The sequence below is a fragment of the Teleopsis dalmanni genome, chromosome 1 (assembly GCF_002237135.1).
Source record: "Teleopsis dalmanni isolate 2A chromosome 1, ASM223713v2, whole genome shotgun sequence".
NCBI lineage: Eukaryota > Metazoa > Arthropoda > Insecta > Diptera > Diopsidae > Teleopsis > Teleopsis dalmanni.
The window spans coordinates 100,695,440-100,713,408 of record NC_051846.1 but is presented as its reverse complement, the minus strand read 5'-3'; the positions used below and the strand labels follow the sequence as shown (position 1 = coordinate 100,713,408).

The window sequence follows — 17,969 nt, the reverse complement described above, 5'->3', positions numbered from 1 at the left end:
TTTGGTAAGGACCATCGTAAGGTTGCGTCAATGGTGGTTTTACCTTGTCATTTCGTATAAATGCATGCGTGGCTGAGCTTAGAGCCGATTGGATGTGGTAGCCTCGGTCTATATGATGCGATACCAACGTTGACTTGACGGTCTGCATTTGTTCTCTTAGCTTGGTTACGAAATCGTGTTGATTTATATTTCTGTAGCTAGGGTTGCTTACTATTTCGCCCGATAAACGTAGAGTTTGGCCATATAGCATTTCAGCAGCAGAAGCTCCAATGTCTGGTTTAAAAATCGTGCGTAGACCTAACAATACTATTGGTAAAACTTCTGCTCAAGAAGTTGTTTGATGGCACATTAAGGCTGCTTTTAATGTGCGGTGAAATCGTTCCACCATTCCGTTACTTTGAGGATGGTAACTCGTAGTTCGTAAGTGTTTGCAACCGATAACTTCAGCTAGTTGGTTAAACAATGAAGATTCAAATTATCTTCCTTGGTCTGTTGTGATACGTAAGGGTATGCCAAAACGTGCGATCCATTGAGTAATCAGTGCGTTTGCGATGGTTTCCGCTGTTTGATCTGGGATCGGAATTGCTTCTGGCCATCGGCTGAAACGGTCGATGATGGTTAATATATATGTGCAGTTGTTTGATGGTGGTAGCGGGCCGACGATGTCTATATTTATATGTTCGAATCTGTGTTCAGCGAGTTCATATTGACAAATAGGTGAACGGTTGTGACGTTGCACTTTAGAACGTTGGCTACAGAACGTTGGATACATTGTCGGGTCCAGTTTCTAATATCAGCATTTATAGAAGGCCAGAAAAATTTTTCAGCTATCATTTTGGTTGTGCCCCGAATGCTGGGATGAGACAACCCATGCGTAGCTTTAAAGATATGTAGTCGGTATTTCTGCGGAATGTAAGGACGAATTCGCCCAGTTGAAACTTCGCAATAAATTTTATCTGATATTGTTGGTAAAGATAAAAGTTTGATTTCGATGGAATTGTTGTTTTTGATATCTTGCAGTTGTGGGCAACATCGTTGTAATCCAATTATACAATCGTAGTCGATTTTTGGGATGCTAAAATTATCTATCCGCGAGAGAAAATCTGCTGGGATGTTGTCTTTTCCGCTGACATGAACGATATTCATTGTAAATTGACCTATATAATCAAGCTGATGGACTTGACGTGGTGAAGCCTTGTCGGACTTTTGCTGGAATGCGAACGTGAGTGGCTTGTGGTCAGTTATTAACACGAATTCACGACCTTCTAGCATATGTCGAAAATGTTTTATGCCCTGATATGCGGCTAACAACTCACGATCGTATGTGCTGTATCGTTTTTGTGTATCTGTTAATCGTTTAGAGAAAAAACCGAGTTGTTGGAACATGCTGTCTATCACTTGATGAAGAACTGCGCTGAGAGCTTTATCCGAAGCGTCTACTTGTAATGCAAGCGTAGCAGTTTTTGACGGATGAACAAGTAGTGTCGAGTTTGTTAGTTCATCTTTACATTTTTGGAAGATTGTTTTGTTCATTTCGGTCCAGCATAACGGTGTGTTGTCGTTCTTCTTGTTTCCTTTTATCATTTGTTGAAGTGCCTTTTGAGAATCGACAGCGTTTGGTACGAACCTGCGATAAAAGTCAAGTAATGCTAGAAATCTTCTTAATTTTTTTGTTTTTGTTGGAAGCTGGTACTCGATGATGCTCTTCACTTGATCTGGTAGAGGTTGAATGCCCTTTTCACTGATGAGGTAACCAAGAAATTTTACTGTGTTTTGAGCAAAAACGCATTTTGATATGTTTATTATTAAACCATGTTTTCTGAATCGTTCGAATACTTGTTGCAAGTGTTGCCTGTGCTCTTCTTCGTTTGGTGATGCAATAATGACGTCGTCAATATAGGCAAAGGCGAATTCGAGATCTCGTAATACTTTGTGAATGAAGCGTTGAAATGTTTGACCTGCATTGCAAAGTCCGAATGCCATGTTAGTAAATTCAAATAATCCAAATGGAGTTATGATCGCCGTTTTTGGAATATCCCCCGGTTCAACTGGTATCTGGTGATATGCTTTAATCAGGTCGATGGTTGAAAAAACTTTTTGGTTATATAACATGTGTGCAAAATCATGTATATGAGGAACTGGGTAACGATCTGGGATGGTGATTGCATTTAAGCGACGGTAATCTCCACAAGGTCTCCAACTACCGTCTGGTTTTTTTACCATATGTAAGGGGCTAGCCCAATTGTTACTTGATGGACGGCATATTCCGGCTGTGACTAAGTTTTGGAATTCTTCTTTTGCTGCTGCTAACTTGTCTGGAGGTAATCTACGTGGTCTCTCACATATTGGTGGACCTTTTGTTAATATGTGGTGAGTGACTTTGATCACCTGGCGATTTGTCGGTGTTGGTTTAGTGATGTCGATGTATTCTTTTAGTAGATCTGCAATTTTGCAAGATGTGTTCACAGTTGATATTTTTTTCGCACTTACCTTACGTTCGCTTGCGGCTGAGAAAATGTTTGTCGATGTGTCGATCAATTGTTTCATTTTTATGTCTACTATTAATCCGAAATGATTTAAAAAATCTGCACCGATGATTGAAGTGTTTACATCTGCGATAATAAATGGCCATGTGAAATTTCTTCGTAAGCCAAGAGCTAGAGTTATCTCTATTTCACCAAATGTTTTGATCGTAGAACCATTTGCTGCGTAGAGTATTCTTTCGTTGTTATTGTTTGTATTTGAATTTTTTTGTTTGGCGGCAATAAGTGAAACATCTGCACCCGTGTCAATTAGGAATGATTTTTTTGTCTTATTGTCATAGACGAACAGTCTTGTAGATGTTTCGTTTACAACTTCCTCTGCCGCAGTAGACGAAGTCGGTTTTAGTTTTTTGTGCCATATGCGCATGGCTGCTTGCAATTTTTTGCATTTGACGCATATGTTCTATGATACCAACAATTTGTACTGCTCTTTTCTTCACTATCATCATGACATTACCGGTTTCTGGATGTTGAACGTGAACGTTGATTTGTTCTTGAGCGTGTTCGGTTGATAATTTCGAGACCATTTTCGTCAGTCTGGTCACTTCTCGTTGAAGATGTTCGATTTGTGCATCACGTTGAATTTATACGGATTGTTTCGGTTATGTTGTCTGCCAATTCCGCCATCTTAGGTAGTTCCACTTGAATTGTGGCTAGACTTCTGTACTTCTACAGGAAGACGTTGTAACCATAACCCTTTCAGTAATTGTTCGTCTTGTTTGTTTCCACTAATGCGTTGCAATTCGTTTAAAAGATGAGATGGCTTTTTATCCCCAAGCTGTAAACCACTCACTAATTTTTGTATGCGTTTTTGTTCACTATCCGCAAAGTTTTTTATTATTACTTGCTTGATAGCTTCGTACTTCTGAGTTGGTGGTGGATTCTGTATTGTGTTATAAATCTGTTCTAACAGCGATGCATCCAGTGCTGCGATAACTGTGCCAAACTTTTGAGTATCGCCCTTTATGTTGTTGACTTGGAACCAGTAGTCCAACTGTATAAACCAAAGGTCAATGTTGTTTTTTATTAATGTTGGCATCGGCAGCTTTATTGCAGTGATTGTTGCGTTTTCGTTGATTGAGTTAGTGTCTTCGGTTATCTTTTGCTCTTGAGTAGCCATTTTTTATGTTCGGCGTCGGCTTGGTCACCAATGTTGTGGTTTACTATGTTTACTTTTTATTTCAATCCTAACACTCCTTAGTGGAAATGAATAACTTTATTTATTTCTTATAATTATTTATTACAAACTATTATTAAAGTTAAGATTTTGTTTATACATTTATTCACGTGTTGTTTTATATTTTTCCCAAAACTACTACTAGCGGGAGCTGCGGATATTGTTGTCTCCCTTCTGCATTGTTGACAGTTCTTTCTTTATATTTTTTGGTGCTCCCACATATATGTTGTTTAATTTTAATAAAAATACTAACTGAAAAAAATATGCACTAATGACAACTTTAAATATAATTCCATACAGGTATAAAAGTATACTTACAATTGTTTTGCTACAATTTTTACGTACAATTTTCCACTGTTTTGCACTATTATTTAATATTTATAGTTCAGTTGTCTTTTCATTAATTTTAATTAGTTTATTTAATTATTTAATAAGTTTATATATTTTTATTACTTTTAATAAGCACTATTTAAAAATTATTTCATTCGCGATCAGTTTACTTTCGAATTCACGAAAGGACTAATTTTGTTAGAATTTCATAACTTGCAATAACTTAACTTAACAAAGAAGAGACAGTAGTCTAGACGACAACGAAATAAAGCAAAGGTAAGCCAAAACGAAAAAAAAACAGATTACTTAAAAACAAAACATGCAAATATGATTTGAACACCGCTTGCGTGTACACAATGCGCATCAACTCCTTTAGTGACGCCTTCTTAGTAAAGGCCTTTTTAAAGTACTTTAACAAAAGGCATATGAATTTCATTACACCCTCTGATGGAGTGCTTTTAAAAGGCCTTTTTTTGACAAGGCCTTGAGTGTTCTGCTACTGGGTTATTTTATCTACTTTATTTATTTAAATATTACAAATTATTTTGTGTAACACTTCCTTCAATAATAATATTTCAATATTTCAATATTTTCCTTTTGACTCACACACGTACAACGTGTGACAAAAATGTTATTCAAAATAAATGAACGTTTATTATTGAATTTTTGGCTTGTTGTTAGAAATAAAAGAGTTTCTGGATTTTAAAGGATCTTTTCTGTTATATATATTGAGATAAAGCAAGGCGAATCGAAAATTAAAACAAATTTTACATATAGGCCGTGTGCGAGTTCGAGTAAATTGAAATTTATATAAATATTTATTTATATATATATTGCACTTATTTATTATTTTTGTTTAAAAGTTTTCATATATATATATATATAAATTAAACATATTTTCATATTTTCACAATGGTAAAACCTAATTTATCTAATTTTTATCTAATTTACCCTACTCAAAATTCTGTTAAATACCAACATTCAATTTACCATCAGTTTACTCGAATTCGCAAACGGCTTTATTAATATTTTCGAAAACTTTTGACTTCGTTTCATAAGAGTAGATCTCTGAACATACACGACAGTTTCATTTCATTCGTTTTTTATGGCAACTATGCTATTTTGTACCTATATGAGACGTAAATTCTTGTCAATGCGTTAATCTGGGAATATATGTGTATTTGATTAATATGTGATTATTACGAGCAATATAAGTTATTTTGCCCGTTTTTTCTATTTTCATAATGTCATATGACAGAGAAATCCTACGGTCAGTTTGGGATGGACGGGTTGCTATGTGTTTCCAGGCTGATCCCAATGAAATTAATGGATTACAGCAACCGGATAGCTTTTATATGATAGTACCTCGTCTTAGTTATTTAACAATAGTCACTGATAAGGTTTTAAAGTCAAACAAATAAATTTACGGAGTTGATATTTAATAATTATTATTGTAGATCAAAAAGTACTTTAATCGGTTTGTTACTCATGTATCTGAGGGGCATATTTGGTTTGACTATGCTGGTGTTCCATTGCGAACCCATTACCCAATAGGTAAGCATGTGAATACGTAAGAATCGTGATTATTTCATTCTTATGTAAATATAATTATAATTATATATTTTATTGTCTTTACATATATTAAATTTATATGTTTAAAGCTAAACCTAAAGTTAAAAGCCCTCTTTATGAGAGAAGGACATTATTACTATTATGTGACATCTCTATACCTAAGCTGTTTGCGTTTCTGCAAATTGATTTAAAATATAACAAAATATATTTCATGACAAATTTATTGTTTTAATAATTGTACTTTCATTATTTGTATTTAAATTTAAATAAATATTGAGATTTCTAGTATTTATTTTTATTTGTTATATTTAACATAGAATTACCTTCGTTACTAAATTGTTTTAACTTTGTATTTCAGTTTACATTTTAGTAATTTATTATTTTAATCTTTTATTTATCTAGTATCTTTATCTTCGTTATTTAATTTACATCATATTTTTGGCCAAATTTTTGAATAAAGTACCTGTCATAGTTTTTTATATAAATCTACATACCTACATATGTATTTTGTTGTCTAGTGTGTAGTGTTATTATAACAACTAAATGTTTTAAATTGCTTTTCATTTATATCAAGAGTCTAATCTATTTTGAGCCTAGTCGGCCTATCAGAACCCCTCTAAATTAAAGACCAAAAATGGTAAATTTTCTTTGTTTCTTCAAAAGCTATGATAGGTAGAAATTTGAATACCTATATTTTGTATTTACGTTATAATAAATACGGCCCAATTTTTTCTTGATGTTCCGTTTATTACAACACCCACTCCCTATACAACATTTGCATAAAAACCGTTCATGCAATTTTCAAAATTACAATTTCGCAAAAATTGGGCAATCTTTAAACCGTTATAACTATTTTAATACTTATTGAAAAATGATCGTTTTTGATTTTTTTTAAAGCTTGTATTGAATTGGCATTCATTGTGTATAGAAAAGTCAATTTTAATCAATAAAATTTTATAAATAAAAATACATAAAAAAGCAGCCGGCTTGCTATGGCTATTTTTACTTCTATCTACGATACCCAAAAAGTATATCCAAGTTTCTCCATGAAATTTTTCCTACCAATAGCTAAATGATACAGTTTCAAAACAAAAAATTAGCCCTCGCTAATTTGTAATAATGTGTAATAACAAATTTATTAGACATGTTCACACGCCCGATCGGCAGTTAGATTCAAAAGAAAGGCTATCTTAAAAACAAAATTTTTGGTAAATTTTATTTCAATATCTACTGGTTTAGAAAATACAGAATTTTGATCGACTAATTTCTGTCTTAACACACTGTGCATCATATTTATCTTTTATCTGCTTCTATTATTCATAAGTAGTCGTTTAATATAATGTGAAGTTTTTCTATATCCGAATCACCCATTTTACATGATGTTGTGATATAGGATTTAATATGTTGTTCTTGTTAAAATAATTTTACAGCGCTGTGTAATATCCAGCTTTCATTATCAAAACCTAATTTATTCGTTTTTCCTAAAAATTAGACACGTTGCTTTAAGGTTTAAAGTATAGAAATTCAGGTTCTGTTGTTTAGTTTATGGAAGGTTGTATATTTAGAAAATTAATCTATTGTAGTTAAAAATATATGTTGATTCAAAATTTCATGTCAAAGCTTAAATGATGCAGTTAAGAGTACCGTTAATATCGTCGTCATTTCAGACGGAAATAAAAATATTCTTATTTTGCGATCATTTGTAATCATATTTTTGAGGGAAAATACTAAAAAAATTAAAGTGCATGCATTTTATTAACCATGGAAAGGGGTACATCAACTGGAAAGCGAAATTTGGCATTGAAGCATTAAAAAAGGAAATTCCCCAACATAATGTAGCTGAAATGGTAAATCTAAGTTCTTCAACAGTTCAGCACATAATTGAACACTTTTTACATAAAAATCGTGTAGAAAATATGGGTCGAAAAGCTCCCAATCAAATTAAAAGAATCGAGATCAAAAATCAAAAGAAGTAAAAGAATCGAGATGGTAGTAAGTAAAGTTCGAAAAATACAACAGCAAGCGCTTCAAAGTTGGAAGACGTAGACAAAAAAGACTTAGGAAAGATGTGTCATTCTGAACCCGTCCACAGAATATTGGGATAATCATATTTAAATGGAAAAATAGCTCTAAGTAAGCCTTTTGTATATTTAAAAAAAATAATCAAAAGTTGCAGTTTGTACTACAGCACGTAAACATCGCTATTAATATAATTATCACACTTTCCGATTTTAAAGAAAGCGTAAGTACTGTTTAGTGTTAACAATTATTATAAGATAATATAATAATAAATTAACATTATTACAGCCTCTATGAGTTTTTTCTTGCTAGTTTTTTTTTTTTGGTGGCAATTTGAAAGTGAGCATATCTAAATTTCCTTTTAAATTTAGGCATTAGTAAGAAGTAGCAAGAAGTAGTAAAAATACAAAATTGGCAATACTCATGTGACACTCTGCATAACATGCATTTTGACAAATTTACTAATCAACCTGACGACTAAACAAAATTCTTGATTTAGTAGTAGTCATGTGGAACGCTAATGGTGTAATGCTAATGCTAACGCTCGAAATAAAAGCATTCTTAAAAATAAACCATGTCGACATAATGATGGTATCAGAAACACATTTTACGACGAGTAGTTTCTTTAAAATTCCGAACTTTAACTTTATCACACAATGCATCCCAGTGGTAAAGGAAATGGAGGCTCTGCGGTCCTCATAAGGAAATCGATAAAACATTATGAAGTAAAACCATATTGCACGAATGAAATTCAGGCAAGACACATTGTAGTGCAAACTAAAGAAGGCGACATAACTTTCTCATCACTCTACAGCCCATCGCGCCACAGTATCTCGAAGGATATGTACATATCATTTTTTCAGCTGCTTGAATCTAGGTTCCAAGTAGGCGGAGATTTTAATGCTAAACACTTAAAATGGGGAATTCTCCTGATGAAGGCAAAAGCGAATTTGCCGAAACACGTGTACAGATACACAAAAAAACTTTCGAAATAAAAGTTAGTATATATTAAAAAACAAAAATAACCGCATTTACTTAAAATGGGGTTCCCGCCTAATATCTCCAAAAGTTACACAACTTTTCGAAGCTATAAATGTACTCAATCTACACACAATTTCAACAGGTGAACCCACATACTGGCCAACGAATAGAAGAAAAATACCTGACTTAATTGATTTTGCGGTATCAAAGGAGGTACGTATCGAGACAACTACCTGTAAGTCTAATTTCGACTTGTCATCTGACCACTCGCCAATAATAATCACTCTCAATGACTGCTGTGAAATTATAGAAAAAATGTTTTCTTCATAACAAAAATACTGACTGGAACAATTATCGTCAACTAATTACAATTGGTCTAAATACCGAAGTTAGGTTGAAAACTGAAGCTGATGTAACTTAAGCAGTAGAACAATTCAACTATTGTGCCCAAATGTCTGCATGGGAATCAACTCCACCGTTTCCTAAAAGTGTTAAGCAAGATTATCCATTTAACATTAGATACCTGATCAAAGAAAGGCGTAGGATGAGAAAACATTGGCAAAAGACGAACATTGGCTTAAACAAATTATGTAAACTCGTTAAAGTCCTACTTTTAAAGTATAACAATAATCGCACGTCCCTATGCCTCCAAAACTTAAGTGCTTCATGTGATACAAATTATTCCCTTTCGAAAGCCATAAAAAAGAATAACAGACCGATTGCTTATCAACCACCTATACGCAAAATAGACAACTCATGGGCAAAAAGCGATATTGAAAAAGCAGAAACATTCGCGTTACATTTGGACCAGGTCTTTAAACCAAATGATAACGAAAATGTGCCTGATATCATGAAACAAAGGATAAATTTTCTACAAGAGCCTTATCAATTGAAACTTCCAATTAAAATATATACTATTAATGAAGTTAGGGATATAATAACAAAGTTAAAAGTAAAAAAAGCTCCAGGATACGATTTAATCACAGGCATGGCCTTGCAGCAGCTTCCACCAAAAGGATTTGTATTTCTGACTCATCTGTTTAACGCTGTGATAATAAGGGGCTTTATTCCGCCACAGTGGAAGATAGCGCAAATCTCCATGATACCGAAACCAGGGAAAAGCCCAGTCAAATCATATCGCCTAATAAGTCTACTTCCAATCCTGTCGAAAGTTATGGAAATCCTGTTTCTAAAGCGCCTTACACCGATTATCCAACAAAACAGACTCATTCCTGACCATCAATTCGTCTTTCGCCAAAATCATAGCACAATAGAACAAATTCATAGACTTGTCAGACATAACCATAGTGCGATAGATGGTAAAAAATATTGCACTGCTGCATTTATAGATATTTCACAAGCTTTTGATCGAGTATGGTATGAAGGCCTTTTTTTTAAACTAAAACTGAATCTACCCTTAAGTTTTTTCATATTTATAAAATCATACTTCTCGGCTAGGCACTTTTTCATTAAGCATGGAAACGAAACTACAGTACTTCATGATATAGGACCAGGAGTACCTCAAGGTAGCATAATGGGACCAATGCTTTATATTTTATATACTGCGGATCTTCCCCTTACCGATGAGAGTGTTATCGGTACATTTGCAGACGGCACAGCTTTTTTATCACTTGACAGTGACCCAATCCGTGCTTCCACCAAACTTCAAACCTGCCTTAACAATGTTGCTCTCTGAATGAAAAACTGGCATATCAAACCGAATGAATCTGTCCAGGTAACATCTACTGTTTTAATAAACAATACTGAATTATCACAAGCTGCAGAAACAAAATACTTGGGCATACATCTGGATAGTAAGCTAACCTGGAAATCACACATATTCAAAAAGTGTAAGGCCATGGGTCTTAAATTACGAAACTTATTTTGGTTCCTCAACCGAAACTCTAAACTGTCACTCGACAATAAGCTGCTTATATACAAATCTGTACCAAAACCTATATGAAGTTATGGGGCCCAATTATGGGGTACTGCAGCAGACTCAAACCTGGCAATTACCCAGCGTTTCCAATCTAAAACATTGCGACTGATCACAAATGCACCTTGGTATATAACGAATGAACAGCTGCATAAACAATTACATGTTCGGACAATCAAGGAAGAAATGACCAGTATTTTAAAGAATTACGCTCATCGCATATATATGCACCCAAACCCACTGGTTAGACACCTGATGTCCCCTTCCAACACTTTTACAAGATATTTTTACGAGATATTTTAGATATGTATATGTAAATCACACACTTATTTTAAATATATATGGATATGTCACTGGGTATAGTCCATACGTGTCTTTCTTTTTTTAAATTGTAATAATTATTATTACGATTTATAATTATGTATATTACTTATTGTCATTCATACCTGACAGATTGTAATAAAATAAATGGATTTCAAAAAAAAAAAAAACATTCATTTTCGGCATAGCCCGAATGAGCGAATTTTGCCGTGCCCGAGGCACTCTGCATAACATGGCGCTTTAATATCTGCTCAAAAACTAAAATGGCTTTAAATAGCTCCCATAAAAATTTTTTTATTCCAGATCCTATTTAGAAAAGCAATTTTTACATTCATATGACAATCTTTTGATTTGAATTGGTTTAAAAAAGGTATAATAAATCGAAAGCTTGAAACTTTCGATACTAGAGCGAAAGTTTTATCAGAATCATTAAATATTCTTGTTTGAAGCCGCCTGCCACAAGCATATCTACAGCGACGAACATAGCAATCATCTTGTTTTTTGACGCTGTTTTTACTACCGAGATTTTTAATTAACGAAAATTTTTATAGATAGAATGAATGCTAAATTTGCAACTAAATTCATTATACTATCTCTTATAGTTAGGCCATGTGGGAGTTGATGTAATTCGCGTTCTAATGGAGGGAAATTCAAAATTATGCCGATAATGTAGTGAAATGTTGATATTTAGAATATTTTGTGTTGATACTATAACTGTTACAAATTAAACAACATTTCGTTTTGCTCGTCAAGTTAATACTGATTTTTATTACTTTTCATTTCTTACATCTAACACAGTTTCTAACATCTAATTTCCAATAGAATCTTATATATCGATTCTATCGGTTGATACATAAATTTCTTGCGTCTAATTGGTTATTGTGTTATTTACTTTACAGTGGCACACATGTGGTTACCAACTGTTTTGAGGGCAAATCATATTGCATGCACTATCGCTTGCAATATGATTCCTTGAAACACTTAATACAAATTCATGTGTTGTGCATACCGCAATCCAAATTGCCAAATGCATATTGAAACAACTAAATGTGTATACAAATTATTTGTCATAAAGAAATGACAAAACAAACGAATCAAATTTCTGACTCATAAATTTTTTTATATTTGCCATTTTGGGTTTTCCGGTCATGCTTGATATTTGAGTGTTTCGGGTTAGCGTGACACATTAAATATCGCACACAGCGTGTTGTGTGTGGTCATGGTTAATATGCCACTAAAATTTTCTAAGTGACTAAATCGAGTCTAAATAGAAAAATCGCCAGGGTTACCATTTTAGTATTTTCATGGGATGTTAATTAAGTAAAAAAGTGAATTTAAACGAATCAAAATATGGAAAATGACAAAAAAAATAATTTTATTAAAACACTTTGTTTTACATTAAAAAAATTAATTATCGTTATTAGAAAACTTTTAACCGAAAAGTGATCATGTATTTTCCATTATTTAATGAGCATTTGCAATAAATTTTGTGAATATTTGTATTTTCTAAAATTGTTATTACTTTTATTTAATATTAGGCGTTTTTGGTGGCTCGCAAGTGAGGCAAAAAATGAATGCTGGCCTATATTCGCTAAGCGAATCATTGGCATCACTGTTGAAAGCTCTCATGTGTTATGTTTTGGCAAATAGCAAATCTTGCATAAGTGCACATTATGCAAACAAGTTGCATTTTGTATAAAAATAAATAGGTAAATATTTTCTATTATTTTTCTTCTTTTCTATTTGATTAGTTTCTGTAATAATTATCATGGTTTTTGTTCTGAATTGTGCTGTCATCATAGAAGTGCAATTTCGTAATTGGTTTAAACTTTCGGTTCATCTGACGTTATGTGCATTTGAGCCATGCAGTTTTCTCTTAATATTTCGTCATTATTTTTGTTGGTGCTGTCGTCTTTGCTAATGTATCGTTGATTGACGTAGTGCATGTCTTCATAATTCTTAAGTGTCCAGTCGCCATTATTGGAATTTCTTGGACCGCTATGCATTTTATTTTTTCTTGCTATAAAATTTGCTAGAGTTTTGGAATTTGCAGCATTAGATGTCGCATACGGTTTAGTTGCTGGCATTCTAGTTGCTGTTAGCTGTATTGTTGCCGCTTCAACTATTGTGTTTTCTGCAATACATTCGCTTTTGTCAACTTCTGTTTCATCCATTTTCAATATTGCCTTTAATCTTGGTTTTGTTGTCATTATTATTGTAGTAATTGTTGTTGTAGACATAGGAATTGTAGTATAATTTGTTCGCAACCATAACATTAAAGGTTATGCTGGACAAAAAAAATATACTTTCAAGGTAATCATCTCTAAAATCTGAATTAAGTTCTACTTAATTCTCTAATGATTTCAGGATCTTTATTGGTCTAAAGATCTCAGGATCTTTATTGGTCTAAAGATCTCAGGATCTTAATTGGCCAGGATCGCCATGTAATAAGATTTGGTTTTATATAGTTATGTTTGGTTTTTCCTAGCGCAGCGAGGCGCCTTTCTTGTTCGCAACGAGGCGAATAAAACTAGGTTGCAACTAGGCAACTTGAATAAAATAATCAGTGAGACTCAATGTTCTGTTTGAATCTGAATTCTTTATTAAATTTGTACAGTATATATACTTATTCTAACTTAAACACTAACCTACCTGAATATTATGTTCGCCTAGTAATTTTCATATAAAAATGCTTAATATGCATTTCAATTAATTTAAAAATATGAATTTATTATTATTATTTAATAATTACCTGAAATACTAAATAATGAAATTCCAATGCAAGTTAATGCACTTTACGAATTTCATTTGCGCAAAACAAAAGAATCAAATTACTTTTCTTTTGCGCTTCTTCACATGGTAAGTGTGTGATCAATGTCTTTGCTTTTGGCATGTGCCAGTAACGTATGTCTTCATATTACCATTAACAAATAATTATTTTGTTTGTTAATATGTAGATATACTACAATATAATATTGATAATTAAAATGCATATAGAATTAAAAGAATTCGTAAGAATGTTTTAAATTTCAAAATAAAATACTAAAATTTTACTTCCTTCCCAATTTTAAAATTTTTGAATTTTGTTTGAATTTATGTTTATATATGATTGCAATATTCGTTGGAATTCCCAATGAAGGTTTACAATAGTTCACTTATTGCGTTGGTAATACTTTTTTCTTTACTAGCCGAAGTGTGTGGCCAGTATACAACTACTAACCTAGATAGAGAAAGTAGTGTTGTTTTGTGTACATTTTAGCCATTATAGCTCAGCGGTTTGCTGTTTTTTTTTGTCATACTTGCGAGCCACCGAAAACACCTATTTTTGTTTTTTTTTTTTGCATGGTGGGTGGGAATCTTCATAGATTCTTGACTAGCATGCACGATTCGCAATACAAGTTGCCTCACATTGCGCCTACGTATTAAACCCTTTACCCCGCTATCTTCAACCACTATCCACGAGGAAGTTAGCCTTACTACAGCATTTCTTCTTATTCGCTCACTTCTTTTTAATTCGTTTTGCACTGATACGATCCATTGCTGTGTTCCAATTATCCTCTGTTGCTAACATATATTGTATAATATGTGCCGGACCTGGTAGGCATGAACTAATCGCATTGAATCGGCTGCAGTGAAATATTGCATGCTCTGTATCTTCCTCCACTCCACAGTTTGGACACAAGGGGGAATTATCGTGCACAAATCTGAACATGTTTTTTCGGTAACTTCCGCATCCTATTAAAAACTGCGTTAAATGGTAGTTTGTCTCACCATGGTTTTGTTTCAACCATACGTTGATTAGAGGTATAAGTGATGGAGTTTTCATATCTGTTCTGCCATGCAGCTACTGAAATCTCTCTCTTCTCCCTTTTAACTTGGATGGAGTTATGTTGCTCACGGATTTCCCACGTTTTGCTGAATATTCTAGCATTTCGTCCACCAATATATCAATGGGTACTACAGCAGCGATAACAAAAGCTGCCTCATTCGAAACTGTGCGAAAGGCGCTTATCGTTCTCAGTGCACTTAGTCTGTAAACCGTCGTTACCATTATATTTTCAGCTATAGACAGCGATTTTGCCCAAATAGGCGAAGTATACAGCAGTGTGGAGCTTACTACTTGACTAAGGAGAAGCCATTTTTCATGACCAGGTTCCACGATATTTGGTAGAATCTTTGACAGTAATGTCTGCGCCTTTGCCACTTTCGCGGATACATATTGGATGTGTGCTTTAAAGCTTAATCTATTAACAATCATTACTCCTAGATATTTTATGGCTGATTGCATTAATACATCACCTACTGTAACGTTCATAAACTCTACTCATTTGCGGCTAGTTATAAGCATTGCTTCTGTTTTATGTTCCGCATGTTCTAGATTCACTGAGTTAAGTCATACTTTAGTCATACGTATAGCTGCATTAGTTGCTCTTTCAACTTGTGCAATATGCTTCACTACTGTGACTACTACTATATCATCCGCAAATCTGATTATTTCACGTACCTGCGGAATTGGTGACCTAAGCACTTCATCATACATAATGTTCCATAGGAAAAGTCTTAGTACTGATCCTTACGGAACACCTGTAAAACGTTGCAGTATTTCATACCATCGTCAGTTCCATATTTTAATCTTTTATCAGTAAAGTAGCTTTTTCCTTCGTCCTGCATTTCTACGAGTTTTTTGATTTGTATGCCCAGTCTTATAAATGATTTTGATGCTTACCTGATCACGATCTTTACACTGCATACCTGCTTCACATTGCTTACTTCACTGTTCACCACTGTATCATTGCGGTATCAAAATGTCGACGACCGACAGCCCGCTTTATGAATCCCTACAGCCGCCTGCGCTGGAGATCCGACTCCCTGTACCGTAAGTTTATTATTTTTCTCCCCTTCTATATTTGGTTTTAATTTCGAGGGTCCTAACCCTATCGTTTTATGCCTCCCCACAAGCCTAGTAATCACCCTAACATGGGGTCAGACGTTGACTAGATAGCTGACCAATGTGGTAACAGATGCTTCTGGATTTCAATCCCGGGAAATGGATCACATCTCTTTCTCGATGATCCTTATGTGGCCACAGAATTTCCCTGGGCGGGTTGGAAGTTATACCAACAGTTCCAACAGGGTGCGCCACGTGAAGGTTAGGTTGGCAGTTAGGTAGATTGAACTAATCAACCTATAACTGCCTCATCAATTGTTTCTTTTAATTCGGCGCAAAAGTCGTTATATTTGCCGCCTTTTCTTAGTTCTAATAGTATGGCCCTCTTTCTAGTTTTGCGTATGGGCCGGATTGCCACTTCTTTAGCATCTAATAGTACGGCCCCGCTCCTAGTTTTACGTATGGATCAGATTGCCGCTTCTTCAGCATCTGGCTTCATATACGTTTGTAGGTCCGCATATGTGTTTCGTTCATTTGGTTTGATGAAAACAGCTTTCGGTTTCTCACAAATCCTAGGCTTCTCTTTTCGTATTACCGATTGCTTCGCTTTTTGTTTTTTGCGTGTTACCTTTACCCATTTTTTCTCATTTTTTTCTTTGCCGCCTTTTGTGGATCCTGCAGATTCTTTTGTATTCAGTTTTTTCTCTGGTGTTTCCGCCGCTGGGCTTGTCGCTGCACGCTCTGCACTCTGTCGCAAGGCAATCTGGCCTTGCGTACACTATAACGTGCTGTAACGACCTTTTCTGGCCCTTTCTATAGCTGGGGTATACTCAGCGAGGATACCAGGGTTCGTTTTAAGAAATAAATTTAAAAAAATATATAAAGAAACACTTCTGTTTATAGCAGCGTTTATTGTTTAGTAAAAAAAAGATACAATCAAGTTCTGGAAAGTTGTGTTGTAGACTGTTGTAAATGTTGTAAACAGGAAAAATTTCAAATCAATAAAGTAATGTCAAATGCGTAAGCGTTGTATGCGTTGCAATTGTTGCGAGCGTAGAAATCGTTGTAGTATTACAATCGTTAGAAGCGTTGTAAGCGTTGCAATCGTTGAGAGGCATTGGAATCGTTGTGGTTAGTGGTGTAAAAAAACCTGTAACAAGAGGAATTCCAAATAGCTTCCATTCAATAAAATCCTTGTCAAACAAAATTCTCTTTTCAATGCGAAACCTGGCCAGGATTGTCAGCAATTGCCAAACGCTCGTAGATCCACACGCTTTCTAACAGTGTCGGTGACCCGTCATCCATTCTTCCATCAGCTATGGCCAATTGGAAACCTGGTCAACTGGTTAAATTACGCTACGCCAGTAAAAGTCAAGCAAAAGGTAATTCAACCACCATCACTTCACTCAAACCAGTTCACCCATTCACATGGTGATCGTCAGCAATGGCCAAACGAACCAACATGTGCCTAGACCAACTAGTCTGAGCTCCCACTGTTGTCCCTAACAAAATCGTTACTTACCTGTAACAGGAGAAATTCCAAATAGAACCATTTGACAATTTTGCTGCCCTTTTATTTGAAATTCCTTCCATTGCAGACAAAAACAAAAATATTTTCGAGTAAACAAAGTCCCGTAAATTTGTCAAAACAAATTTCTTATTGTTGTACGCATTGGAATCAAATTTAATAAAAATAACTGCATCACATAAAAATGCGTACAAATTTCTTAAATTTATTTTTGTTTTAATTTTTGAGTCGTTACTTCGAACGACCAATATTCCTAATATTAGGAATTCTCCTGATGAAGGCAAAAGCGAATTTGCCGAAACACGTGTAGAGATACACAAAAAAAAAACTTTCGAAATAAAAGTTAATATATTTTAAAAAACAAAAATAACCGCATTCTTAAATTTGTTTATGCAGACAAACAAGACAAAGAGTTACAACAAATATACCTACCTTTTATTAGCGCAAAAAACTAATCAAAACCTATTTTAGATTACAGGGTCATTCGTTTATAAAAAATATTTGTTTAATATGTTTTAAAAAACTCGCTAAATGTAACTAACAATTTAATTTGTGGGGTTAAATTTTACTGTAAAATTTGGGCCGTACAGTGCTCTCTCGTCTTCTGCCTTAATCCAACTTCGGCGGTAATAACCCAAAACATCAACTTGCTCTTGCAGCTCTAGAACAGCCTC

The 17,969-nt window shown here is 34.2% G+C and overlaps 1 protein-coding gene across 1 annotated transcript; it reads right to left on the bottom strand.

The window, feature by feature from the left end:
• Positions 1-3,171: 3,171 nt before the first annotated feature.
• LOC119662620 lies at positions 3,172-3,663 on the bottom strand. Its single transcript, XM_038072280.1, has one exon. The coding sequence runs from the start codon at positions 3,661-3,663 to the stop codon at positions 3,172-3,174; it is 492 nt and encodes a 163-aa protein (XP_037928208.1).
• Between the last annotated feature and the right edge of the window lie 14,306 nt (positions 3,664-17,969).

What these genes read in the sequence shown, in the direction of transcription:
- LOC119662620 (XM_038072280.1), bottom strand. Translation starts at nt 3,663, where the DNA reads ATGGCTACTCAAGAGCAAAAGATAACCGAAGACACTAACTCAATCAAC.